This window comes from Musca domestica, unplaced genomic scaffold, assembly GCF_030504385.1.
Source record: "Musca domestica strain aabys unplaced genomic scaffold, Musca_domestica.polishedcontigs.V.1.1 1, whole genome shotgun sequence".
NCBI classification, from domain to species: Eukaryota; Metazoa; Arthropoda; class Insecta; order Diptera; family Muscidae; genus Musca; species Musca domestica.
In genome coordinates, this window is record NW_026712114.1 from 15,867,503 (window position 1) to 15,895,293 (window position 27,791).

Consider the following 27,791-nt stretch of genomic DNA (forward strand, 5'->3'; position numbering starts at 1 on the left):
TAATTTGCAACTCCTAACCAAAACGATGTTTATGTCTAACACGATTCATCTTGCAAGTTGCAAACAAATGTACACAGACATAACATAGCAATAACATAGTTAATAGCAATAGCTTACTCAATCGTATATCCTTTGAGAGACTAATTTTTATTAATCTAATTTTATTAATCGAGTGGTATGTCTCATTTTTTCAATTCTGTTGCTCTTTGCTCAAAAATACATTTTTGATAAACAGTATGAAGTACATCTCAAACTGTAAGTTGACGCCAAGTAAGAAATCAATCTTTACATCCCTAAAAAACACCTAGGTTATTTTCCCGCCATTGTCTTTAGTTCGTAATATGTGTTTAAAATATGTGTTTTTTCCATTCTTTCCTTTCTATTCAATTTTCTAAATTTACCTCAACACAAGAATCACTTGAGAAACATGAAAAACGCTCAAATCGTAAGTTGAGGTGTGGAAAGATATCAGTCCTTATAAACCCCTTAAAGGCAACTCGGTTATTTCCTCGCCATTTGCTTAAGTTCGTTTTTTGTCTTTTAACAAAGAGTTTTAATATTCCTCTTTATCACATTTTTCCTTCGTATACAATCGTTTATTCTCTAACTCTTGCAACGGTTAAAACACGTTTTGAAGTATGAAAGACTTTCAAACTGTAAATTGAATTTTAGTAGGAAATCAACCTTTAGATCCCTAACATCAACTCGGTTATTTTTCTGTCATTTGCATATGCCTTTTAAAGAGGCAGTGCATTATTATTATTTATTAAAACTACCACAGCCAGAAAACAGTAAAAGTGTAAAGTGGATTAAAAAAAAACTAAAACTGCAGAAATGAAGTTAAACTGGAACTAGTTTCATGCGTTTATCTCACTGAATAGTTCTTTTCAATTAGTTATCCTGGCAATCGTTGAAAAATGTATTTCATGGAAGGTGTTTGAATTTATGAACAAAAAAGAAGAAGGATGAAGATTTCCCTCGCGCCCGCCAGCTCGAAACAAAAAACTTTTATTTATATGGCTTGTTTATTTGAGCTCCGGACTTGACTCATATCTATATTACCCTATGTTTCCAGCTGACTACGTTTTCTAACGTGTCTTTGCTTTTCTCTCCTCATTCGTAAACTCGGCAGTTTTGTTTTCTGTTTATGTTCATTTTCATTCTTCTTCACTTGACGTCCATTAAATGTTTTAAATGTTAAAAGTTAAATTGTGTTCAATTAAAAGATGGACTTTATACTAAGATTATTGCAATTTATTGTAAAAATAGTTTATAATATTGTCTATGTTATTTTAACTGTGATTTTGCCACGCAAAAAGAATGAACACATTCCTACCATAAAAGATAAACTACTAACCATTCCTCTGGTGGAAATTATTCAATTAATGCGAACTAAGAGGGTAAGACAATTAATTTTTTGGAAGAGCTATAATGATTTTTACTGTTTCAACATCTCAGCTAACCTCTCAGCAATTGGTCAAAGCCTATATTGAACGTATCAAAGAAGTTAACCCGCATATAAATGCCGTTGTCCAGGATCGTTTTGAAGAAGCTCTGGCGGACGCCAAGCGAGCTGATGACTTAATATTTAAATGTGCCAATAGCCAGTTATCACAATTGTATGCCAGATACCCTTTGTTAGGCATACCGTTTACGGTGAAGGAGTCATGTGGCTTGAAAGGTAAAATAATTTTTTTTTTGAAAAATAATATTAAATTTATTTTATGTTATAAATATAGGTATGTCTTTCGTTGTTGGTAGTCTGCAACGAGATGGCATGAAGGCCCAACGCGACAGTATACCAGTGGAAAACTTGAAATCTGCCGGTGCTATACCTCTACTCGTTTCTGCCAATCCCGAATATTGTTTTAGTATAGAAACCAATTCATATACAAATGGAAAATGTCTCAATCCATATGATGCACGGAGAACATGTGGTGGCTCATCTGGTGGTGAGGTGAGTTGCATCAAAAAAAAACTTCAACTACTTTTACCTACTCCAAAAATTTACTTTCCTGAAGGGCGCACTCAATGGTAGCGGCTCAACATTGTTTGGCATAGGTTCCGATATTGCCGGCTCAATACGTATACCTAGTTTATTTAATGGGGTCTTTGGTCATAAACCCACTGGCGGCTTAATACCCAATACTGAGGTATTTCCTTCATGTGACTCTGAAGAATGTAACCAGTATTTACAAACAGGTGTTATAAGTCGATTTGGATCGGATCTGGGTCTTATACTTCATATAATGGCAGGGGAGAATGCTAGAAAATTGGAATTTGTACATCCCATTGAAACCAAGGACATAAAGGTAAGCAATTTTAACACAAAATCGCATTGAATTTTATTTTTACACTTGTATTTCCTAGATCTATTATTTGTTGGGCTTCAGTGGCCTCAATGGTATTTTACATCACGGAGTTACAGCTGACATTCAAATTGCCATTTTGAAGGCAGTTAAATGTTTGCAACAATCGGGATTGACAACGGAAATAGCTAAGATCAAGGGTTTGGAAAATTCCACAGAAATCGCATTTAGTGGCATTGCACGTTTAAGACAGTTACCATTGCTAATGTCTGAAGATACTAGTGTCAAGCATTTGCTTATCGAATTGGTGAAGAGCTATTGCAAAAAATCTAAATACACCAAGGAAGGTTTAACATTTGAGCTTTTGAGGCGGACCAATGCATTTATGACACCGGAAAAATTAATTAAGTACAAAGAGGAAGGTCAAAAATTAAAGGAAGAGATTATAGTGAGTAGACGGACAAAAGAAAACTTATTGATTTGCTTATTTGTCTTTCGATGTGATCAAATTGATAATGACAAATATGAAATAATAAGGCCACCTTAAAAGAGATTCTTTAATTTATATATAAATTTAAATTTTGGATTAATGTTTCTCTTTCAGAATGTATTGGGCAATGATGGCGTACTTTTCTTCCCCACTTTCCCCGTCCCAGCAATACATCATCATACCTCATCACTGGCCCAATGGGCAATTGACTATTCACTGCTGTTCAATGTTTTGGGTTTACCCTGTACACACATTCCAATGGGTTTAGATAGTGATGGATTACCTGTGGGTTTTCAAATTGTTGCTGCTCCTTTTAAAGATAAACTATGCCTACAAGTTGCCGGTGCCTTGGAGATGGCATTTGGTGGCTGGACAACGCCCGTCAAACATGAGTTTGCCTAGGATTTGACTGAATTATCTACTGATCTGTCCATATGCCAATAGCGATAGGTTTAGTTAAATCTTAATATGTGTTTTAAATTTTTTATGTAACGTTTTATGGGGTATTTGTATTTTTTTCTAACACTTTTGTATAGAGCAAGGAAATTGCAAAATAAACAACAAAATACAAATGAATGTTACAGATTATTATGTTATAATGCCGGTATTTAGGGGGGGACTTTGTAAATCCGGTTGTAACAAACTGAAGTATTCGTCGAATATTTATATCATCTGTAAATAAAATTATTCCACGTAAGTTTAAGAATATTGTTTTGTATTGATATCATCTCCGTTTCCATATCTTGAGATGCCAAGATTTCTGAATTTAATAAGTAGCCAGACTTTGTCTGAGGCTTCAGTTGTTCTCTTTTGGGTATGTCCAAACACAAACAATGCTACAGAAGGTTATTACATAACTCGGAAGTACGAGCTTCCGCATTGATAATCGCTGTACTCAAAACTCAAGGGGTACCTGTAGTAAAAGTTCCAGATCAATCCGCGAAGGTGTCCCAAAAGCTACTGAAGTCTTGTATTGATATTAACAATTAAAGCAAAACAATCTTGGAAGTTGATCCCACTTGTACGTGAATCGATTCATTCATTATTGAGTTTCAGCCGGTCTTTATGATGTTAAAAATATATTTGGAAAATTCTTACCTGCCTTGCAATTTACAATTGCGCTTTACATCCTTGCAAATATGTATTTAATTAAATTGGTTATAATTGTTTAATTTACAACATATTTTGTAGGCAAAACAGTAAATTCTATGACATTTCACAATGCCTGCCATACTCTTCCATTACGCTTAATTCGCGACACACATACATTTTATTAAAATAGTTATTATTTTGTCAATAAATTTTTACTTTTTGCACAATTCTAATTTACATTTCAATATATTTTATAGGCAAAACAGTAAATTCTATGACATTTCACAATGCCTGCCATACGCTTCCATTACGCTTAACTCGCGACACATACATTTTATTAAAATAGTTATTATTTTGTCAATAAATTTTTACTTTTTGCACAATTTTAATTTACATTTCAAAATATTTTGTAGGCTCAACAGTCATTTGTATGACACATGGTAGAAAAATACAGGTAGATGCATCAACGCATGGGAGCATTGATATGTCAAAAATTTTTAAATTTCTTTTCAAATATAAGTAGATTTTTATATATTTTCTAATACGACGTCATTCGGAGGTTATTATAATATGGCTTTTTCAACAATTTTTACAAATTTAAATAATTTTTCATTTAACATTTTCAATTCCAAAATTGGTTTGACAGTTCATTGTCCCAGCAGCTGCGTCGATGCGTCTACCTATATTCTTCTACCATGGTATGACATTTAAAAATTGTCTGTCATACGCTTAAATGTATGGGACACCTTAAATGTAGAGCGGGGATGGGTGTTTTAAATTTAAAACGTTAGTACCTATTTTTTTATTGGTAGAATAATACTGGTAACACAACATGTTATTGTACAACAAACGTAACATTCTGCTTTTGCTTTTATGCGTAATATAAGGGTTTTGACTCTTCAAATGAATTTAAAAAAAATATACAAAAATATATCTAAAATGCCAAAAAAAAAAAGAAAATTGTTAAATGAAAGATAAAACAAATCTTTGGAGAAAAAACAATAATCTCTTCTATAATTATTAAGGCAAATCGTGCCGCATGAACGGGTTAATTCTTGTACCTAATTCCGAGAGCGAACTACGTGATTAAAAGTGTAATGAAAACATAGCATAATAGCTTGTATCTATTCTTATAGCAAGAATAAAACAATACATCATTTCCGTCTCTGACTCAAATAACTATCGACTACGATGTTTCGGTTATTTCCCGCCACGAGTTGTCGATTAGTCAAAAGTCAGCTTAGATATCCCTATTGTACTCATTACTTTCCATCATTATTGGATCACTCATAATCATATAATCATTGAGAGCGCAAAGAACAGAATTCGCAAATACGGAACGCGATAAAAACATTCACAAGTACACAAGTACGAACTGTTCATATAAACAGACAAAAAATTGTTTAACTTTACACTATTAATATAACGTTGAGTGAGAAAAAACCATACAATAATAATTAACAAAATCAATAAAGTGCCTTCTGTTAAAAAATAATAATATAAATTTAAAAGAAAAGTGAAAAATCAGCAACAGAAAGAGACATTCAATTAACAAAAACTTGATCAAACAAAAAATTAGCCACGCATTTTAAACGGCCTTCTACACATTGCATGTATATTAGCCGCGCTTGTTTACAACATTCATTGACTTCAGGAAGTGTGTTTCGTAAAAAAATATTTTGTCCGCGTGTCCAACAAGTGTTGGAGTGTATTTGTTGTTATCAAAAAAAAAAAAAAGGATTTCAAATGAGAATATCTATGAATTAAACAAGATCGTCGAGTTAAAAAAGAAGTAAGGTGAAAACTTCTTAACCCACTCTACCTCCCCCCACCACCCCCTTTGTGTGTGTCTATTTGCATTACTGGTGATAATCGAAAAGTTAAAAAATATTTCATTTAAATCGAGCTTGATTGACTCAAGTGATTTCTTTCGTCGTTGTGTCGTTTTTTTACTGAACTTACGTAGTCGTCGTGTTGTATACCTACCTACCTACATACATACATAGATTAAAATAAAAAAGAAAAAAATAAATACAATATACGTGAGAGTGTTTGTTTGTGTGTTTATGTGTGATTCAACAACGCAACGAAAATAAAGCAGCAAACAGCAACAACCCAGAAAGAGACAAACGACCGAACCACAGAGCAATTGAGCACAGTGTGAGAAAGCGAGAGGGTGCTAGCGTGAGTCATAGCACACAATAATTTTTTGAAGTGAAATGAAAATGCGGATGAAAAGAGAATCACCGTGCCTACTTCTAAGATTTATGCCAATCACCAAAGTCGGTAAGTTTTGCGCTTTTATTTTCTGTTCTGTTAATAAAACTTTTCAATTTGTTTGGTTCTTTAATGTGTGTTGTGGTGGTGATGTGTGTTATAGAGCGAAGGAACGAAAATTGAAATGAAAAAAAATACATAATTAGTGTGCTAAAATTATTATTTTAAACCAGTCTTGTGTTTGAATTGGTATTTTTATTACGTATGCATCGTCTTCTCAGCCCCGTCTGACGCCTGGTTGGTTGATTGGTTGGCTTTTTTAAACTACGTAACGAAAGTAAAACGTAAGCTTTTTTACACTTTTTTCCGTTGCTTGCTTATTTTGTTTGAATGACTGTCTGAGTGTAGCAAAAATGTCAATTTATAAAATATGCATAATGCAAATTTATTAATCATCATCTTTACATTCATTTAAGATTAGCCACAAAGCACACCCCACCTCCCTCTTTTACACCCCGTCACAATTGTTGCTTTCAATTTAATTATTGTATAATTTAATCGATACAATCATTGCCTGCTCGATTCTGGCACATACAAACAACCACAGCACTTATTTATTATAAATTAGTCATTGCGGAATTCCTACGAGTACCCCGTCATTCATGGCATAAATATAAATTCCTATGTTTGATCATACAGGTGATCGCAAGCAAGTCAACATGATCATCATCACCACTACCAGCCAGCAACAACAACCACAACACTGACCAACACTGCAAACTCCGCATTAATATTACTCACAATTTATTTTAGAATCTACATTGTTGTTGCTAGTCTTTCTTGCTTCTCTCATTTCTCATACAGAATTATATTAATAAGAATGAAAAATATCAACAACAACAATATCAAGAGAAAACATTAATCTTCACGAAGCTGTTGCTGTTTATTATTATTATATGATGTTGTTGTTGACAATGATGATGATGATGTTTTTGTTGTTGTGTAAAATTCGCTTGTATGTGTGTGTTTACTCATTATAAGAAGAAAATTGTAAACATTTCGTATTGTTGTGAGTCATTCCGTCAGTTCGTTGTCGTCAATGAGTGTCTTCTTCTTGTTGCTGTTGTTTGTCGGTGTGCTTGTTGTATTGTTGTCTCGTCAAATTCAATTGGATTCCACCATACCCACCAAAAAAAGATCAAGAGCAACAATGAAGGAAAATATCTTGTTGTAACGCTTTTTTCTTTTGTGCGCGCAACAATCATGACTTTTTGCAGCGTTTTTTTAATGTAGACAACACTGTTAAAACGCTTTGAAACGACCTTTCGAGTACGAGTTCGAGTTTAGCTGATGTCGTTATTTTACCGTTGTTGTTGTTGCTACTTTGTAACTGGTATTCTCGGGTATGAGTTTTTGTTGTTTTTGGCAGTAACAAAATAAACAAAAAAAACCTATAGCATCGTACAAGAGACCAACCAAGCAGCCAGTAACAACAAGTCAAGTATTTTAAGTGGTCGTTTTTTTTTTTTTTTTTTTTTTTTTTTTGTTAGTGTGGTATAGGTACAATTCAGTCGTCATTTTATACATACATACAAACTCGCCTAGCACTACATACAACAAGTCTGGCTTGTCATGACTCGATGCACTCCATTGTCGTCGGCTGAAACCAGTTGGAAAAATGTTCGTACTTGACATTGTCGGAGAGCAACGGGAACAAATGAAGACAACAACTGTTATTAATGCACTTTCTACTCAGTGACCTCTCTTTCTCTCTCTTCTTTTCCCATGGCTCCATTGCTCTTTTTTACTGTTGTCAAATTTGATTTCCTACAAAACAAAACTCTTCTTATTTGAAGTGTATGCGAATCAAAATAATGATTTTATACATATTCTAATTAAGGAAAATAGGATAAAAATAAAAAAGGTTCTCTATTGGATCGTTTTCTAACCGAACATACTAATTGTGTGTATAGTACATAGAGGACCAAGGCTGTTTATGTCTCATGTTGTTTAATGCGTATCCAACATAGCGCCTTCTCATTTATGTTCTACATTTGACAATTCTGTTGAAATTTATTAAAGCTGCATGGCTACACATCAACTTTACACAACACAGATTTTTTAATAGTTTTAGGGAAACAATATTAACACCGGTCTATATTTTTGGTAAACAAATACAATTAGTAGATTTAACAAGTCAAGTGGATTAAAATTTAATAATTCATACGTCTTGTGTTAAAATTAAGATAGTAAAAATTTGAATATTTTTTAATATTTTTTAAATACATTATCAAAAAACGTTTTAAAATAACTCCTTAAAAAATATGAACATTACAGAACTTTTGATTCAAAAAATTTATCAAAAATTTCTCTTGTTGAAACAATTATATTTTGAAGGGGATTTTTTATGAAAAAGACCTTTAGACATACCGTTTCGAAAAAATGTGCATAATTTAAAGACCATTATATCAAATATGTCTAAATACTTTCGAATATGAATTACTCCTTGGTGCAAATGTACTTAATATTACAAGTAAAAATATATTTTTTAATTCAAAATACACCTGTTTTGTTGGCAATTAGCAGGCCTATATTCTATAGACTCATTTACTTTTTTGCATTTTTTATCTAACCACAAACTTTATCAGTTCTCCTTGCTACTATACTCTAACAATGGAAAGATAACATTCAAGTTTGTGTTTTTTGTACTCTATAAACTTTTCAGTATCTCAAACCCATTTGTGGTTATTCATCAAAATGGTTACGACGGCATTTTTTCTGCAACTGTCAAAAGCATTATTAAACAAATTGCTCTTTGTCAACAATTTGGAATATTTTTAGTCTATTATTTAATTTGATTGTTTTGTTGTTAGAGTTAGGTAGGTATGTTTCCAGAAATGACCAAAAGTTGATTAGGTAGAATTAAATATTTATTGGCAGTAATAATAAAAAAGGTGCGTTAGGTGGGAGAAAGAAAAATTAGAACAAAAATAAACTTATAAATATCAAGCGTATTTTTAATTTAGAACAAAAAAACTGATTCGTTAAAATTGGAATAACTTGTATGTTCATCATAGGCAGTAATTAAAAAATAAAACTTTTTATTTGTTTAATTATTTCATATCAACCTAAATTCATGTTTGACAAAAATTTCCTACTGGGTATGCACCACCGCTAATGTGGTTCATACATAGCAATGTAGTAAAGTTTATTACTTCTTAACCACCATATTTCCTTAAAATGAAGAAAAAAGACAAAACCAATTCAACAAGTTACAAATTTCTCCATGCCATGGAACTTGGATAACATGTTTTGTTTGGTTTTTTTTTTTTTTTTGTTTCCTTGACGTTATCGTAGAATGTTTTTGTATGTATTTTATGCACTTGTATAGAATTTAAATCACATAAACATGCCTACCTTTCCATATTCCGTTATGTATGTCTCATAGTCTAGTTTTTTTTTTTTTGTCAAATTTGCCATAAATTTTTATATATTATTTTTATTTTTGTCTTTGTTTTAGAATACGGTAATAAGAGACCGAAAGATAACCTGGATACCCCTTGCAGTGAAGAAGAAACAAACTCCTCGTCCAGTCGGCCATCGCTGACGAGGAGTTGTAGTAGTCCAGCAGTATATGGTAAGTCTTATTTTTTTATTAAGCTAAAGAAACATGTGCAAAAAAAACTCAATTTTATTATTTGATCGAGATCGCTAGCTAAATATAGTCCAATACGCCCAAGATTGTCTTACATTTAGCTAAATATAGTACAATACGCTCAAGATTGTCTTACATTTAGTGGGAGTAGGCGTTTATATACCTTGCATTGATTTGATTTATTTAGTTTCCCATACACTTTTTCTATGATTTGTTTTGCATGCAATCACATAAAAATAAGAACTTATTTTCGTCGCTAATACTTGCTATCATAATTCTATCATAATTCTCATAAAGTTTATTTTATTATATAATTAAATCTGAGGAAAGAATTCCAAACAATATCTTATGAATGGATTAGAATAAATAGGAATTTCCTTTTAAAATTGTAACATCTCAAGCCTGATAGATCATAATTGTTTAGATAAGCAATATATGAAAGAATCCGCCATTTGTGTTTCTATTGTCATCAAAACAATTATCTCTCTTTATTTCCATTCTCATTTAGTTCTTAATAAAAACTCTTTTTTGATGTGTATAATAAATGTCCGTTATGATGCATTTCTCTTTATTCTTCTTTAATTTCTGCAATTATAATCTCTTTGGAGTAGTGGAATGCTATGAAAAATTACCGTTACTAATGAACTTGATACAAGAATTTCCCTCTTGTCGTTAGTGTTTGTTTTCAATGTCATTTTCTTTCATTTGTCGCGATTTATTTCTTTAGTAATAGCATGTTTCCATTGGAAACCGAACAACGTTGTTCGCTCTCAGAATTAGGTACACGAATTAACCCGTTCATACGGCACGATTCGTAATTTATAGTAAAGTAATTCCTTTTTTCAAAAATTTTGTTTGTGGATTTTAATGGGAATTTATACGAAAATACATGAAATTCTCACTAATATGAATAGAAGAAATTATTGTTTTCCTCCCAAAGATTTATTATATCATTAATTTTACAATTTTCATTCAAGTTTTCAACTTTTTGTGTAAGTGTTGACATTTTGAACAAAGTTTTGTGTTTTTCCATTTTTAATTTCTGCTGGAGAGACACTTGTCAAACATTTTTTCTGCCGATAGAAACATTTTGAAAATATTGCCTCTTGTTTTCAGTTTTCTGTTGAAATTTTAACTCGTGGACCAAATGCGTACCTCGAATGAGAGAGAAAACAAAATTTACTTTCGTTTGAATGTACATACGCCATTCAACATTGTAGTTTTCATTCATAATTTTCAGTCTTCCCAAAAATTTTTAAAATTTCATTAAATTTTTCTATTTATAATTTTTAAATGTCATAATTTATTTTTTCGATAAATGCTCTCAATTGTTAGGGATGGGACATATTTTTTCGTTGTTCTGAGAGTGATTTGATTTGAACAACGTACAAATATGAGTGTTCGCTCGGGAAATTTTGTGTGAAGAATTAAGTAGTTTTTTCATAGTTAAGGGTCAAACAACGAATAGAGAGCGAATCAAGTGCAGTGGAAACGTCACATAAGAAATCACCATTGTTATCGGTCGATAACTGATTCATTTGATATGTAGCTCTCAGCTGTTTTAAATAAAACCCTTAAACATTACTTCGATTCATATTTTTAATTAGCTGGTTTATTATAAAAAGCTAAAAAAGGACTGCTAATTGAAAAACTGAGGTTTGTAAAATATTATCCCATTAAAAATCTATTGGAAATTTATGTAAAAATATTAATAAGCTTAATGCATGGAAGTAAAGTTAATAGGCCACACATTAAATTAGTTTGTCAAAAATTCGTTTTTTGCGACATTTTTTAATGAAACCATGTTATTTCTATTGAACTGTGAATTATTCTTATAGGAAATTAACTATTCCACAGAAGTGAGAGTAACATATCACACATAATTTTATCTCTTTAAATACTTTTTTCGCCGTGTTTCAAATAAAAACACATGGGTTTTCTTATATTATTAAATAAAATCATTTCTCTTGAATTGCGAATAATTTCTTATAAGATTTTTTCTTAGAAAATAGATACTGTGTAATATTCATATTGTTTTATATTTCCTATTTTTATCTTTCGTTTCGAATAATACGGAACTTTTTCAGTTATTTTTCATCATCAATCTTAGTTAATAATTAAAAATAAATATCAGGAATGAAACACATGACACACACACTCAGAGATAATTAACATCTTTTTGACGCATTATTTACCTGGAATAGAATGATAGATATTTCTGAAAAAATAAATAATTAAGTTTCATCTCATTGCATCATTGGATTCGAAATAAAACAAAGATCAATGAATGAGTCATGTAAAATAAATCACTTTTTGATTTATAGTATAGAAAATCATTTACAGGACATTAGCAGCTTAGAATGCAAACAAAGCCATTCCTGATGATGACGTCAGTCTGTGATTCACCCATGTTAACAAAAAATGAGGGGGATTTCGTAAAAATAAAAAAAACACAGAAATGAATTGGAAAAATACTCATTACAAAAAAAAATCCAAACAGGAGCTGTGTGGAGTGATTCATTTTTTTTTTGTTATTGTTATTATATGTAGGTATATGATGTAGGATGGAATATTAAGAAAATGATGACAAAGTACATATCTACACACATATGTTTGTAGGTATATTTTTCAAGTAAAATTTTTAATTGTTTTTTTTTTTTTGTATTTAATGAGTAATGTAAAACTCATTGCAGGCCACAGTAGTAACACAAAGTTCGTCTTTAAAATGTGTCAGGGGGATATTGTTGACGTGGCAGGGTAGTTTTTTTTTAATTACAGAGTGAGATGAAAAATCTGCAACCAACTTCAGACTGCTGTCATTTCTAAGCCACTCGTGACAGATTATTTCTGTGACAGCTCATTTTATTGTACAAAAGCATTTTGGTTAGAATTTTCCCGAAAAAAGTTATTCGCGATGGCATTCAAACGTGATAGTGTGATTTCTTTGTATTTGGCTGGGAAACCACAAGTGGCTATGGTTAGAGCACTCCAGCATTTAAATGTGAATAAATCTTTTGTGTCTCGTACCATCGCTCGTTATCGTGATACTGGTAGCGCAACCTGACGTCAAGGAAGTGGACGGAAGAAAACAGCAACATCAGCAGAAATGCTTCGAACAGAAAAGAAGCGACTTGATCGAAACCCGCGTCGCAATGGCCGTGAGCTGAACATATCGGAATATTTCATTCGGCAAATATTGAAAAATGAGCTCGGGGTATAGCCATTGAAAATCCAAAAAGAACTGCAAGAACCTTCACCGCAACAGCAAGAAAATAGACTCAAGAGAGCTAAAGAGTTGCTTCGCTTGGCTGAAAGTGGTGAACTGCTCGAATTTGGTTTTCTGCAATGAGAAAACATTCCTTGTCCAGCGGTTTGTAAACAAACAAAATGATCGTGTTTACTTTCCAAAGAGGTCAGCTGAGAATGTGCATCTTCGGTTGGCCACCAGAACTCAAGCGTCAGTCATGGTGATGGTGTGGGCCGCCATATGTGTCTGGAGTATTTTGGAAAGCAAGGTTGGCACTGAAAATACCAAGGTGTCGATCACCTCAAGCAAACGTTTTGTCGGAAATGGGTCAAAATACCACAGAGCAACAATTGGGGAGCGTGTGACGGTTTCATTGGCCGTTTGAAGGCCATAATTCGTGCAGAAGGTGACCAATTCGAACAAATCTAAACTTTTTTTTTAAAATTTGATGCTATTTAGGCATGTTTTGCTTTCTTTCAATAAAATTTAAAAAAAAATGTAAAAATTTTGGACTTTTGACTTTGTTGCAGTTCTTTCATATCACCCTGTACATTTTTGTTTTATCGCTGCCATGCAAAATCCTTCCCGATCCTTCGAGCTGCTTTAATATAATAATATTTAAATGACGTTCGTTTTAAAATTAAAAAATATCTTGAGTCATTTTGATAGTAAAATATTTATTTAATAATACTTATTTGAATCTTCTTATGACTAATCCTGCAACCATAGGCCATAATCTGAAATTCCGCTTTAGATTTCCCATGATTAACCTCGTAGCACATCTAGATTTTATTAGTTTTTTTTTTCCATATTTCATGAAAAAAAATATTAGTGTTAATAGTCATAACAAAACAAAAAAAACTTGAAAAAAACTATGACAAGGAAAAGGTCGATTGCTTCATCTGTTTATGTTGACTTCGTTATATTTTTGTTTACACCAAGTGTGGCATGAAAAAAACCAACATTAATGACTTGCTTTTCGTGGCATGACTCACTCACTCACAACTTACACTACTACTTCAGAATCCAAGTGTTGTGATGCCGTCGTAGTGTAGACTGTGGGATAGAAGGGAAGAAGAAGCAAAAAATAAACACAATGCCATATTTAATTATGATGCGAAAATAAAAATAAAATAAAAAAATACTACCAACGGCATACAACGTCAACAACGCCGCAAAAACGTAAGCTCTATTTTGGTCTGCTATACAACATACAACAACAATAGGGCGGGCTTTAACGCGTAACAGTACTTTCATACGTAGTTAGTAGCGTCATTAAAATAATTGCGGGACAAACAAATAGAGAGAGAGAGACTTAAAGGTAGGAAATTAAAACAAAAAATAACACAAAACGTAAAACAAAAAAACTAGTATTAGCTGGAGGAGAATTCTTCGCGTCTAGCTATAACTTAAAATGGGGAAATGGCCTAACACATAAATATTAGTTTTATGAATGAATGAAGAAGACAGTTTATTATAATTTTTTGGGGGAAGTAGTTTTTTGTTTGCTGGCTTTATATTTTTTAAGTTTACCTCTTTTGTCTTCCTTTTTGATTTGTTTGAAGAAAACGTAATAGTTATCTTGGCAAATTTGCACGCACAATTCCATTCATTATATTCAGACACACACATATGGCCAATAATAATAATCCTTATATGGAATCTTGTCTCGCAAAGCTTGGCGAGTGTGTGGCCTGAATATGGGCACTGGCTGAGTAGGGGATAAATATTATTTCTTTATGAATTAAAGTTTTTATTTATGAATGAAATTTGAAAATACGTGGGTGAAAGGAATGAACTCCCCATAAAATTCCATGGGAGGGTTGATATATATATTTCAAGGCAAGCAATATGGACGATATAAATGAAAATGCTTCAATGTTGTCTTCCAATTTGTCTATTGATGCAGGCTCGTCGTCGTCCTAGAAGTACCCTAGTCATAATAACTTAAAAAATATAATTCAGAAAAAGGCTTGACATTTTTGTTTGAGTTGATACGGTCTATACAATTTAATTTTTGAAGATTATTTCATACAAATATAGGACTCGACTGTGGCCCATGGTGCGCTTAGTCCAATTTTGGTATACACTTTCCAACTTTTTCACGGGTATCTTACGAAAAAATGCTTTAATGTTGTCTTCCAACGCGTCAACTAAAGTGGGTTCATCGTCGACCTTAAAGTCCCTTATCCGTAAAAACTTCAATAACAGTGGGCTCGTCGTCGACCTTAAAGTCCCTTATACGTAAAAACTTTAAAATGTTGGCAATCCTTATATTTTCCCGCCTTCAAAGTGAGAAAGTAAGTGTGAGAATAGGAGAAAATGTTCATTACTAAATTTGATTAGAATTGTTTGGTTATGCATGCTCATGCATGGTCAGTTTATGATTTTCACTTTCTTCCATGCAAAATTACTCTAATACAGAGCTCAAAATTTGCAATTACTATGTTTCTAAGCAAAGATATGAAACCATTTACACTCCCTCCTTCTTAAGGAAGAGAAAATCGGATATGACTCTCAACGACATGACAGTTCTCATGCGGAGATGAAGAATTGGAATTTTTAAATTTGCTTAAAATACATGGTGGGAGATGAAAAATAACGTTAATAGGTATATTTAGGTATTATTTATTTATTTATTTATTTCTGTAACAATTCCAGAGTTTTTGTTTTCTATTAAATGATCTCTTTCGCGAACGGTATAAACCATTTGCTATCTCTCCTTTCTCTGTAAAAGGCATGACAAGTGCAAATGAATGTGAGCTGGAAATTTGAAATGTTTTAAATTGTGTATTTTTAAAATGTTAGCAATTATTTGTTGTTATATTACTTAATCTAAAATGTTTTAGAATCTTATATTTATGATCATTAGCAAGAATTTGTAATTGATCCTTATAACATTGATATTTTTTAATATTTTTAACAATCTACAATGAAAGTTTTCTAATTTTGTTCTATTTATCTTTTTTCATTTGCTTCTTCAGATATCGAAACACATCCCGCCTCACACGTTTTCCCACATCTATTGCTGGGCAATGGCCGTGATGCTGGCGATCCCAGTAGTGTGGGAGCAAATTGTGTTTTAAATGTTACCTGCCAAGCACCGAGCACAAATCCAATGCCGGGCCTTAAATATATGCAAATACCTGCCAGTGATACACCTCATCAAAATATTAAACAATATTTTCAGGAAGCCTACGATTTTATTGGTAAGTAAAGAAATTTCAACAAAACAAAAAGCCCAACTACGTCTTGAAATAACGAAAAAAATGATGACAGCTAGTTTTTTCGCTAATTAAAATCTTAAACAGCACATTTTATTACAATGAAAAAAGTCAGCAGGGAGTGAAGTATATGAGTGTGGTTGCACTCTTTATTTTGTCTATGTGGTAGACAGCATGACGACAAAAATCCAAAGCCAAGCAACAGCGAACCGACCAACCAACCCTTCAAAACAACGAATAACTCTCCCGGACAACCGACCGAACGACCAACTTTTTTGTGGCGATGTGTGTTGTTTTGTATACCACAAACTTCCTTCCGGTAGCCGGGGCAACAACAAACAAACATAAAAGAGAAAACAACAAAACTCTACTAGGTTTCCCCCATTGCCCCCAAAACAAAAGCCAGCCTTGTGATAAAATGACAACAACAAAACAGTAACAAAATATGTCATTCATTTTGAATACTTTTACAACACAGACATTTATCGTAAAGTTTTGCCTTTTCAACATAATGTACTCTTCTTCTAAAGCCGGCCAGGCCACACCAGACCAACTGAACATTATTACAATTCCTTTTTTGTTCTTTTCTTATTCTCCACGTTCATAGAGATTTTCAAGAAGATTATGATGTTCGTTCGTTGTGTGTAAATATCCGTTTGCCAGACATCATTGATACACTCACACACAGTGTGTGTGTGCGGTGGTGGTTGGGGGAAGTTTGCATGCAACTTTTTGTAAACTTACGTCACGTGCACTTTCGACCTCGTTCCCAATGAGCCATACAACCAAATGTTGATAATAATGACGATGATGATGAAGAAGAAAGCCATTCACCGTGTTCTAAAGGAGAAGCACCACCTCGTTGTACCCACCTCCCGCACCACCGGTGTTTTATGAATGTACGTGTGTGTAGCAAGGCAGGCTGCCTTGTGACGTTATTGATGTTGTGTGTTCTGTGTAAATGTTCGTTTGCTCTAGTGATGGTGATGACTCATCACCAGTAGCTGCTGCTACTTTTGTTATTGTTGGCAGAAACAACAACAATTTTCCCTTCCGTGATTCTCTCTCGTCGCTTCCAGAATTATTTTTGTTTCGGAATATTTGTTTTGCACAACCCACCCTTTTTTCTTTTTGGTCCCGGGCCGTTTTACATCCCTGTCCCCCTGCGATTTTCTTTCTCGTTAAATGCTAGAGACAAGGTAAATTACTTGCGCGCCTCTCCTCGTTCACAACAATTGTGTTGGCAACATGTGGGCCTCCCATATGTGTTTGTGTGTGAATAAGTGTGAACGACCAGCAGCAGAGTATGAGCAGCAATACTTGCTTCTGGCTGCCTCCTATTTTTACCCCACAAACAAATTTATTGATTTTTTCGTTTTCCCTATTTTCGTCTAGCGGAAAAAATGTAAATGCGCCGTGTAAAAATGTATATGGCACAAACATACATCCGCACATAGGTCATATTCTTAAAAACAAATACAAAATTTCCTACGAGCAAAATAGAAGGTAAGACATGACCACTAAATAAGAATAAAAATGTGGAGTAATCATGTCTGGACGAAACTTTTGTTTACAACCTATTTCAACGGATTTGAGTGCCAAAACGACAACATACATACACATAGTTCTTCTTATATGCTAATGTAATGGGTGTACATATTAATGTGAAAATGTATGTACATATCCCTGTTCTGTATACTGGGTGTTATATTATTTTTGGTTTGATTTTTTTTCTGAAACAAAAATTATCGCACACGGCACAAATATATTTGTTTTACACTCATACATACACATACCAACGTAATTACATTTAACCAAAATGTTGCTAACAAAGCCTAAAATGCTGATTCATAATGTGCTATTTCAACCATTTATAATGGGATTGCCAAGTCGAGTCATAAATAATCAAAGAAATGAAAGATAATATACCAGTATCACCATCGTTATTTAATAAAAAAGGGAGAGGGGGAGATGGCAACCTAGAAATGTTAACAAGAAAATATGGCAGAATTAAGAAGGTAACCTCATTTTAAATAAACATATCCAGCTATGCATTTTCTGTCAAATTTACCATGTCAGATTTAACTAAAATCGAAAACATATACCCATCTCTGATTTCAAAGATTTTATTAATATATATTTTAACAATGTTAGTTAGATGTTAGTTGTCTTACTGAACCTGCAAATACAATCTTTTATCGCATCTGAAAAACTAGAAATCGTGTTCTATTTGGTCAAGGACTGTCATCCATGTTTATTCCGGAGTTATCCAATTTTGAAACAGTTTTCAAGCCATCATGCATGTATTTTATTCATGTTTGGTTCTCTGAGCAAAATTATTCTCTCACGTTGAACTTAAAATGTTGCTCTTATTCTAGTTTTACAATTAAAAAGGGTGAAACGCAAACACAACAATTGTTGTAAACAAATAAATATTTATTACTTTTTGCCCTCATAATATTTCTTTATGAAACGACATACTTTCCCTAACTGTGACCTATTAATTTATCAGACCAACACTAGCCCGACTGCCCGTATGATCAATAATTTCTTTGACAATTTTTCGTTTTATCGAAACATTTCTTGTAACTTCATTCAGTTTCATTCTAGAAACCGAAGTTTTATCATGAATCTTAAGCAATGGGTAGAGAGGGAGACAGAAACAGCAAAGAAAGTAAAAGTAGTAAGCACTCTCCCATATCACAAAAGCTCGACCTACAAGTCCCTTATCCGTAAAAATTAGCAATCTTTATTATTTCCCGCCTTTGAGGAAAGAAAACAACTGTGAGAATGGCAGAAAATGTAAATTGCTACATTTGATTAGAATGATGTGGAGAAAAAATAGGACATTTATATTTTTCACTCTCCATACATAATGTACCTTATACTGAGCTGGAAACTTGCAATTACTATTTTTCTAGGCAAAGATATAAAGCCAAATACATTGAAAAAAATGTGTGTCTCTTATTCTCTGTCACGATGGAAACTTCAATAAACAGAGAAAGATGAGAGATAGAAATTTGGAACCTTTTTGTGATATTTTCTTCCTTTATCATTTAATTTTTTTTAAAATAAACTTCCATTTTTTTTCTTCGAAACATTCTTAAATAAGTTTCTGTCTTAAATAATGAAAAAGTTTCCCATATACCTTCATAGAATTGACACACATGATCAAAATGTATTCTCGTTCAATGACTTTTAGTAGTAGTTGGTTATAACACCAAGTCATAAAATAGATTTATACAAGTCATAAAAACATTATTGAGTGGTGTAATGTATTTTAGAGGATTCTATGACGCATTTCAGATTTTCCAAAGTGCTATTAAATCGAAACGATTACAATCGTTTGCTGAGTCATTTTTTCGCTTAAGATAACAATTGTTATTATTTTCCAACATTTGGTGAAGGGCTCTGGTGGTGGCTACTTTGACAGTGAGATAAGATTAAACATCAAAGGTCACAGGAAAAATGTGTGATAAGAATTCACAAAAAGCTTAAATTCCTTCCATTCATAAGAAGTAAGTGTTTTTTCAACTTGTTTTACTAATTTAACATTTTTAGGGCTTATTTTCTTAAGGGAACAAAACATTTTGAAACGAAGTAAACAATTAACTTTAAACATTTTTGATTAGTAATTGTAATAAACCTGGCAACCCTGTTAGAATCACAACAATATCAAATTGAAGAGTACTTCAAATTGTACTTTCAAGTGTTTTTTATCGGCGTTATAGAGTATAAAACCTCATATATATTTCTCTTCTAACCTTACAAATAATCTAAGTACACCCATATTCAAAAACAATCAACAAACGCACTTAAGGTACACAGACGACGACGACACACATACAAACAAATTAAAAAAACCCTCACAAGAACGCAACCCCTAAAAGAAATCTTACTCCCCATTCCATCCCACTTTTACCCCATTTTCTTCATTCATTCATCCACAGTCCAAGAGTAACAATAAGAATAAAACCATAATAATCATAATAATAACGAATGATAATGTCTATATGCGAGTGTGTGTTCATGTGTCTGTGTATAACTAAGGCATTTTGGTGCGAACGACATTTCTATAACAGAAAAAGATAGACAGAGCGACTGAACGCCCAACCACCCGCTGTCGAGACTATGCGTCTAACAGACCAAACGACGTCCATTCACAAAATTCAAGCAACATCACTATGGATGGATGGGATGGTTGGGTTGGTTGCTTGAATGGATAGATTGGTTGCTTGTTAGGTTGGTTGGTTGGTTGCTTGGATGGATGAATCATATTTTCGATTTTAGCTGTTTTTTTTTTATTCGAATGTGTGTTGTGTAGTATATTTCTTTTTTATTTTCATTTGAGCTTATTTTTTCCTATACAACAATGTATATTTATCAATAATCAACGTCTACAACACACGTTTGTACGTAAATATCGTCTATGTATATTTATTTCAAAATTGTATACATAAGTGTTTGTGTGTATGTATATCATCGGTACGTACAAAAAAAAAAATATTTTTAAACACCTCATCATTAGTCCATTGCGCAGTGCTGCGCATGTTTATTCTATTATTTTCTTACCCCCAGTACAACATTTTCTTCGTTAGACTAATTGTACTTAAATAGTAAATTATAAGTAAAACTAATTGTTATAAATCATACTAATCGAAATGACAAATGTGGGAAAAAGGCTTAAATTTGCGGATTTATATTTGTCTAGTTAAAACCGTTTGAATTATCAAAATACCGTTAAAACAGATCATTGAAACTATAGATGTATGTGTTGATAAACAACATTATTTTACCTTCAATAAAATTTCGTTTCGCAACACTATTTACCATCTCCCAACATATCTCTCCGGACTTGAGTAATTTAAAAATTCTCCTTATCACCTCTCGCATTTGTTTCACAGAAAGAGCGCAATTCATTTTGGTTGGCTAAAAATGACGTTAACAGAGCAAATTTGATTAGAATTTTAGTGGGTGGGGGTAAGATGGCATGATTTTATACGATATGATGGCATATTTTTTCACCCATGCCATTTTCGCTCTCTTTCCCTTTAATAGGTGAGAAACGATAGATCTTAATGCAGAGATGGAAAACTACAATTGTTGGTAGATAGGGAGGGAACTCAATATAGTTTAGTTTTTCTCAGCAGACATACGAATGCAGACATGGAAACTTGTAATTACAAATTGTAATTGGTGGCTATTAATAGAAATGTGGCCTTCATTAATGAGTGTTTTGTAATGAATTTATTTTTTCTTTGATAAAGTAATCTAAACATGTTATCATTATATTCGAGGTGTCAAACGAGACGTATACTATGTCTACAGATTGTTATGGATAGATGGAAAATTAATGTGTGTTAATAATAATTTTATTACTTGACAACAACGATTTTATTTCAAAAACAAAAGTTTTTTTATGAATAATAGTCATCTGAATTAAAAACTACTTTCCCACCCTCTTCCTGGGTAAGAATATCGATGAGGGAAAATGTTGTTCTTACACTGGAATAGAATATCATAATATAAACACAGATTTAGGCTGAAGAAAATTGTAAATTTTTAACCCAATTTTAAGGTGATTTCTAGTGAGAAGTTGGATTTTGAAAAATTACAAGTCTTTTGTAAGGTTTTGTGGTCTTACATTTTTTATAACACATTTTAACAGTGCGTCTAGATTGTATTGTATTTAGTTAATCTAGAGGACTTATGCGTCAACTATGTAAATAAAAGAAAGTTAAACCGACATACAGAGTGAGATGAAAAAACGCAACCAACTTCAGACTGCTGTCATTTCTAAGCCACTCGTCCGACAGCTGTTAAAAGTATTCCAGTGACAGCTCATTATAAAATGGCTCGTGACCAGAACATATCACAATATTCCATTCGGCAAATATTGAAAAACGAGCTTGGGGTAAACCCATTGAAATTCCAAAAAGTGCAAGAACTTATACCGCAACGGAAAGAAAATAGACTCAAAAGAGCTAAAGAGTTGTTTCGCTTGGCCGAAAGTAGTGAACTGCCGAATTTGGTTTTCTCCGATGAGAAACATTCATTGTCCAGCAGTTTGTAAACAAACAAAATGATCGTGTTTACTTGTCAAAGAGGTCAGCTGAAAATGTTCACCTTCGGTTGGCCACCAGAGCTCAAGCGCCGGCCATGGTGATGGTGTGGGCAGTGAGAATAACAATCGAATTAATTTTAAGCAATTAGAGCACGTTTAGACTACTAAATCTACCTGATTTCAACTGTCAAGTCTATAACGTATACGTCACGTAAATCGTATTCACAAATCCAGTGGATATTATTTGACGTATACTTTATGGGATTGACATTTCAGATCGAATAGATTTCACAAATCTAAACGAACTTTTAATCTGATGGTGTTTAAAATAAAAACAATAAGGGTTAAATTTGAAAGTAGGGTATTCAATTATAGAAGTTTTTGGAACCGTCCATGACCCTGTGGGTTAGGTTACTGTACAAATTAAAATACATAAATAAATAAAGTGTATGGAAATATATTTGTTTTCTAGTCATTAGATATTTCAAACATCGAAATGTTACTCGAAAAATGTTTACAACTGTACAATTCTTGCCACAAATGATCTTATGTAATTGATTTTCATATAAATTTTAAGATTATTTTTCCTAAAAGTCATGTCTTGCCCTCTTTATCATTGATATATGTATGTGGTATAAGTGGTTGTGGTGTAGTCTAATTGTTAGAATATATATATTTTAACTTAGAGTAGGTAGAAAAAATAAAAACAAACCAAAAATATGTAGCAGTTGTATTGTGTGATAAGAATGGATGTTGTCATTTTCAATTCAATTTGTCAGTAATCTTATCAGTTCACAATTCACCATATAAAGGCCACAACAACACAAAACAGGGTATTGTCGTGTGTCCTATAGAAGAGTCACTCGTCATTGCCGCCACCACTACACTGACAAGTTTTTGACGACTATGCCAAAAAAACTCACTCAAATAGTTTTAGAAAATAAATGCCCTCAAAACATATGTCCCAAAATCACGAAATGAAGTTTATGAAAGATCTAAAGTGAAATCGTGAATGGACTTTTTCTGATCTTCTTCCTCTTCTGGCTTCGCTTCTTAATACTTCTCATGCTATGAATCATTACACATTACAGACAACTGTCTGTGACAGACGAATGGACAACAAACAGTTTGTTTTGTGATGACGAAGACTGGCTGGCATGGTGATGATGATCACAATATGTTAAGGTTTCTTTTATGTTTGTTTTGTATAAAGGGGTCTAGAGAAATACAAAAAAAAAACAAAAAGAATCTGCTGAAACCAAAAGCAAACCAAACTATGAAGAATGATGAAGCAGGTGCCAGATACACACAGATACATATACAAATATAAATATGAGATAAAAATGTTTTTGGTGGTGGCGGTATCCATTGGCCGTGGTGTCTTTGTGACGAAAAAGCCATTATACCCAAACACTTATTTTTATAAATAGCCCCTGACTTGGTCACAGGATGGTGATGATGATGAGACAAGAAATTGCCATATGAATGTATTGATGACTCATACAAAACATTTAGCCTGGCGGGCTGGCTGGTTGACTGGCTAGCAGCTTGGCACACAACATTAACAACAACGAACGACCCGACGCTGTTGTCGTACAACCAAAATGAAATACAATAAATTGCGCCTGTTTCATTTCGGACTGTTTTGACGTAAAAATAGCAGCAGCAACGGCATTCAAAGACAAAAAAATGCCTGTAAACAAGACAAAAAATAATAATATTTATGTGTGTGCAAAAATATATATATTTTTGTTGCTTTACTTCTATATTAACGACCTTCAACTTGTGGATACCTACTGAAGTCGGCATATTCTTCCTCCTTCTCCTTGAGCTATGACTTATAATATTAATAATGACAAATGAATTTGAAATATATGTATATTTTAGAAAAAGGCTGGATAGATGTGGGCGGGGGTGAAGAAAAAAAAAACAACAGCCAACAAGGAAGTTAATTGGTGGGTGATGGTGGTGATAATAGTATAGGATGAATCATTTTATTTGTCATTTACAATGTTATTAGCCTTTAGCCGTCTAGTTGTAGCTTTTTTTTAAATAGGCCATGTTTTGGGGAAAACATTTTTTTTGGAATATGTATTGGCACGTTAGAAATACGTTTTTATATTTCCCATCCTTTGTCTGGCAGTGTCATGAAAATTAACCTCGCACAGTGTACTTCGTATTATATATTCCATTTTTACATTATTTCTTGCTTCCTAGATGTACAAAGCATTCTACAAATATTACACAATTAGTTTACTTAATTTTAGTATGTCCAAAAATGTAGGTAATTGACAATAGCCCAGCAATAAGGGTAGACAAGGTTGGAAAAAGACCCAATCACCTATCAACATAAATATCCCCAAAAACAAGAGTACACAAGGTAGGAAAAAGGCCCATCTACAATTATTTCTAATTGGATGGATTTTCTAGGAATAAGTTGAAAAAAGACCTTTATCTTGTACATACAGACATATTTCTAATATTAAATTTGCAATACTCAGCAGCATCTAACCATCTGTCGTTTTTTGTTTATCTTTGCAGAAGATGCCCGTAAAACTGGCTCCAAAGTTTTACTACATTGCCATGCGGGAATATCTCGCAGTGCCACAATTGCCATTGCCTATGTTATGCGTTATAAATCCCTTTCACTGTTGGAGGCCTATAAATTGGTGAAAGGGGTCCGGCCTATTATATCGCCCAATTTAAATTTCATGGGACAATTATTGGAACTGGAGCAAAGTTTAAGGTTGAGTGGTGTATTGGAACCCATATCGCCCGCACCCTTACCAGCCACACCAACATCTAGTCAAAATGGCGACGACAAACAACCAACAACTCCAACGACAATTGTGACACCAACAAAATGCGATGATGACATTCAAACAATGGATTTGGATGAGTGTGATAGCGGTCATAGCAGTGGTGGCAGCAGTAATTGTTCATCAAGGCTTACCTCACCGCCCATAACACCCGAAGATGAAACACTTGGCACCTCAACATCAGCCGCTGCCTTGGCAACAGCATCATCTACATTGACTTTGTCGTCGACATCAACATCGGCATTATCATTATGCACTTCCCCGCCAGCCGCAGTGTCTACAAATCATTTAAGCGCCACCCGCCCTTCACGTTTTAAACGCAACTCACCTGCAAAACTAAGGCTTAACTTACAGTCAACCTATGCTCCCATACCCAAGTCCTTATCCTGCATGACAATACACAGTGCTGGAATAAGCCCCATATGTAAAGATGCACCAGCGACACCTTCATGTGAAATGACCATGGGCTTTAGTAACAACAACAGTAATAGTAGCAGCAGTCGCGCTGATTGAAACTTCACTAATGAAGCAGTTCCTGTTTTTATTGAAAGTAATTTGCACAAAATAACTTTACATTTGCTAAGTTCAAAGCATGGGATACAATTTACAAAAAGATAAACATAGCCACAGAGACACCACCACACAACATTGTTTGTGATAAGCGAGGAAACAAAACCACACAGATGTATCAAAGCAGTAACCATGCTATGGGTAAAAGTTTTATCAGCCTGAGTATTTGAAATATGAGGAAAGTCTTTCAAAAAAACTACACGACAAGAGGCAGCAATCTTTAGCTTTATTCCCAGTTATCCAAAATATGAGAAAACCGCCAGCAGTCCCTTTCATCGAAAAGTAACAGCACTATGGAGGGTTGTTGTTCCTTGGACGACGTCAATATGTATCCATTGTGTATTGGATTGAGTGCAAAGAGTCACTTTTATGGAAAAAAAACTGTTTTAAGTTTTAAACAAATTTTAGCTTACGTGTACAAAAACTTATTTGAGAAATTCATTGAAACACATCACCCGCAGCAAACAAAATGGAAAAAAGATAGCCAGCAACCTTTACACTCTAAATTGGAAAAATCCAATTTTCTTTATATAGAAACTCGCTAGATTTTAACCCTAAATCTTTGACCAAGCAACTCTAAAACAAATCGGAGGATATTGTTGTTTATTTATTTCTAGAACTTTTAGTTTATAGTTACATAACTAATTTATATTAAATAAAACAAGAAAAATATATACTTAGAAAGCAACACCCCACAGAAAAACACCCAAAAAATCCACCACATACCTTCTTTGTTCAAATGATTTGTATAATTTTCCTTATGCTACTTTATAGAACGGGAGTATAAACAAATAGTATTCCACATTAGTTTTTCAAATCAATCTTCACAATTTCAAAACCAAATAAAACCCAACTTTAAATACTTTAATGTCTATGATTTGAAATCCTATTAACTTTGGTTCTTTGGGAAATACATTTGATGTATACAGATACACCACCACTCAACTACGCATTGTTATTGATGTAAATAAAAAATGTGAAATACTTGTGCATATATCGTTATATATTTATATACTACCTGAAAACAAATAACAATAACATACATATATATTTATATATTCATGAGCAGCGATATTTGTAAAACAATTTACATATTATATACATAACAAATATACATACATATTTATTAGCCAGTTATCCTGTTTAAACTTAAATGTTTAAATTTCCGACTAAATTTCCTGTGTAGCTAACAGATTTTACGAAAAAAAATTCAAATCTTTTTTTAACTGTCGATTGGCTCTAACCACCTGAAATGGTGTTTAAAGTGTGGGGTTTAGAATTTTTAAACAAATTTGTAAAAAAAAACAAAAAACACACGTAGTCCTTAAGTCATCATTCTATATAAATACACAATAAGGCGTACATATTATATACATGAATATACAAAAGAGAACCTATGTTACATATGTATGTATTTTAAAACAAGAACTTGGAAAAGAATCCGAAAACAAATTAAAAAAAACTATAATATTAATACAACAAAAACAAGAACCATTGGTGTTTTGTTTCAATTGTTTTTTGCATGGCTGATAATATGTTCTCTACGACATAGAAGGGGGAAACTCGCACGGCTGTGTCCGTCCGCAAGGAGGTGACCTAAATGGATCGAGTCCAGACGGCTACTACATCCTGAGGCCAAATTCTTGCATTCTATATCGAAAAAATTTAGACCATGTAAATTTCTGTATGCTAATGTTACATTTATAAAAAAATCAATTTTTGTAGAAACAACTCGTATTTAACTCTTAACATTCAATATTTAAGGTGTGAGCATGGCACAGTTACGAAAGGTAGAACAAAGCAACCTTGTAAATACAGTTTAATTCTTTTGGTGTCCCTATTCTGTCGAAACATATTTGTATATGTTTGAATATTGTTCCGAATAAAAAATTAATAATTTGAATTTATTTCAAATTCAGTTACAACATAAATGCCATGGTAGAACATGGCAATTCGAGCGAATTAATCTAAAAACAGCTGTTATTTTACCAGATGAATGTCAAAATTCATGCTTGAGGCGAAAATAAATTTTTTCGCCTTGACAGAAGAATTTTGTGGCGAATATGTTTGTTGTCATTTTTTGTATGTATAACACATGGTACAA

At 33.0% G+C, this 27,791-nt stretch overlaps 2 protein-coding genes across 2 annotated transcripts; both read left to right on the forward strand.

Moving 5' to 3' along the window:
• Window positions 1-1,153: 1,153 nt before the first annotated feature.
• LOC101888714 (fatty-acid amide hydrolase 2-B) lies at window positions 1,154-3,375 on the forward strand. The gene is made up of 6 exons (XM_005185656.4): window positions 1,154-1,400; window positions 1,459-1,681; window positions 1,740-1,957; window positions 2,022-2,312; window positions 2,371-2,757; window positions 2,914-3,375. Exons 1-6 carry the CDS (start codon window positions 1,227-1,229, stop codon window positions 3,199-3,201), a joined length of 1,581 nt encoding a protein of 526 aa, XP_005185713.2. The 5' UTR covers window positions 1,154-1,226; the 3' UTR covers window positions 3,202-3,375.
• Window positions 3,376-5,173: 1,798 nt separating this feature from the next.
• LOC101888894 (tyrosine-protein phosphatase vhp-1) lies at window positions 5,174-27,135 on the forward strand. The gene is made up of 4 exons (XM_005185657.4): window positions 5,174-6,177; window positions 9,629-9,745; window positions 15,995-16,219; window positions 24,840-27,135. The coding sequence occupies exons 1-4, from the start codon at window positions 6,111-6,113 to the stop codon at window positions 25,628-25,630; spliced, it is 1,200 nt and encodes a 399-aa protein (XP_005185714.1). The 5' UTR covers window positions 5,174-6,110; the 3' UTR covers window positions 25,631-27,135.
• The last annotated feature ends 656 nt before the right edge of the window (window positions 27,136-27,791 follow it).

Bases quoted from the DNA above. Each gene is read 5' to 3' on its own strand.
- LOC101888714 (XM_005185656.4), top strand. From the start codon at position 1,227: ATGGACTTTATACTAAGATTATTGCAATTTATTGTAAAAATAGTTTAT. The intron at 2,313-2,370 runs GTAAGCAATTTT...TGTATTTCCTAG, and splicing joins TTGAAACCAAGGACATAAAG to ATCTATTATTTGTTGGGCTT. The intron at 2,758-2,913 runs GTGAGTAGACGG...TTTCTCTTTCAG, and splicing joins AATTAAAGGAAGAGATTATA to AATGTATTGGGCAATGATGG.
- LOC101888894 (XM_005185657.4), top strand. From the start codon at position 6,111: ATGAAAATGCGGATGAAAAGAGAATCACCGTGCCTACTTCTAAGATTT. The intron at 6,178-9,628 runs GTAAGTTTTGCG...TCTTTGTTTTAG, and splicing joins TATGCCAATCACCAAAGTCG to AATACGGTAATAAGAGACCG. The intron at 9,746-15,994 runs GTAAGTCTTATT...TTGCTTCTTCAG, and splicing joins TAGTAGTCCAGCAGTATATG to ATATCGAAACACATCCCGCC.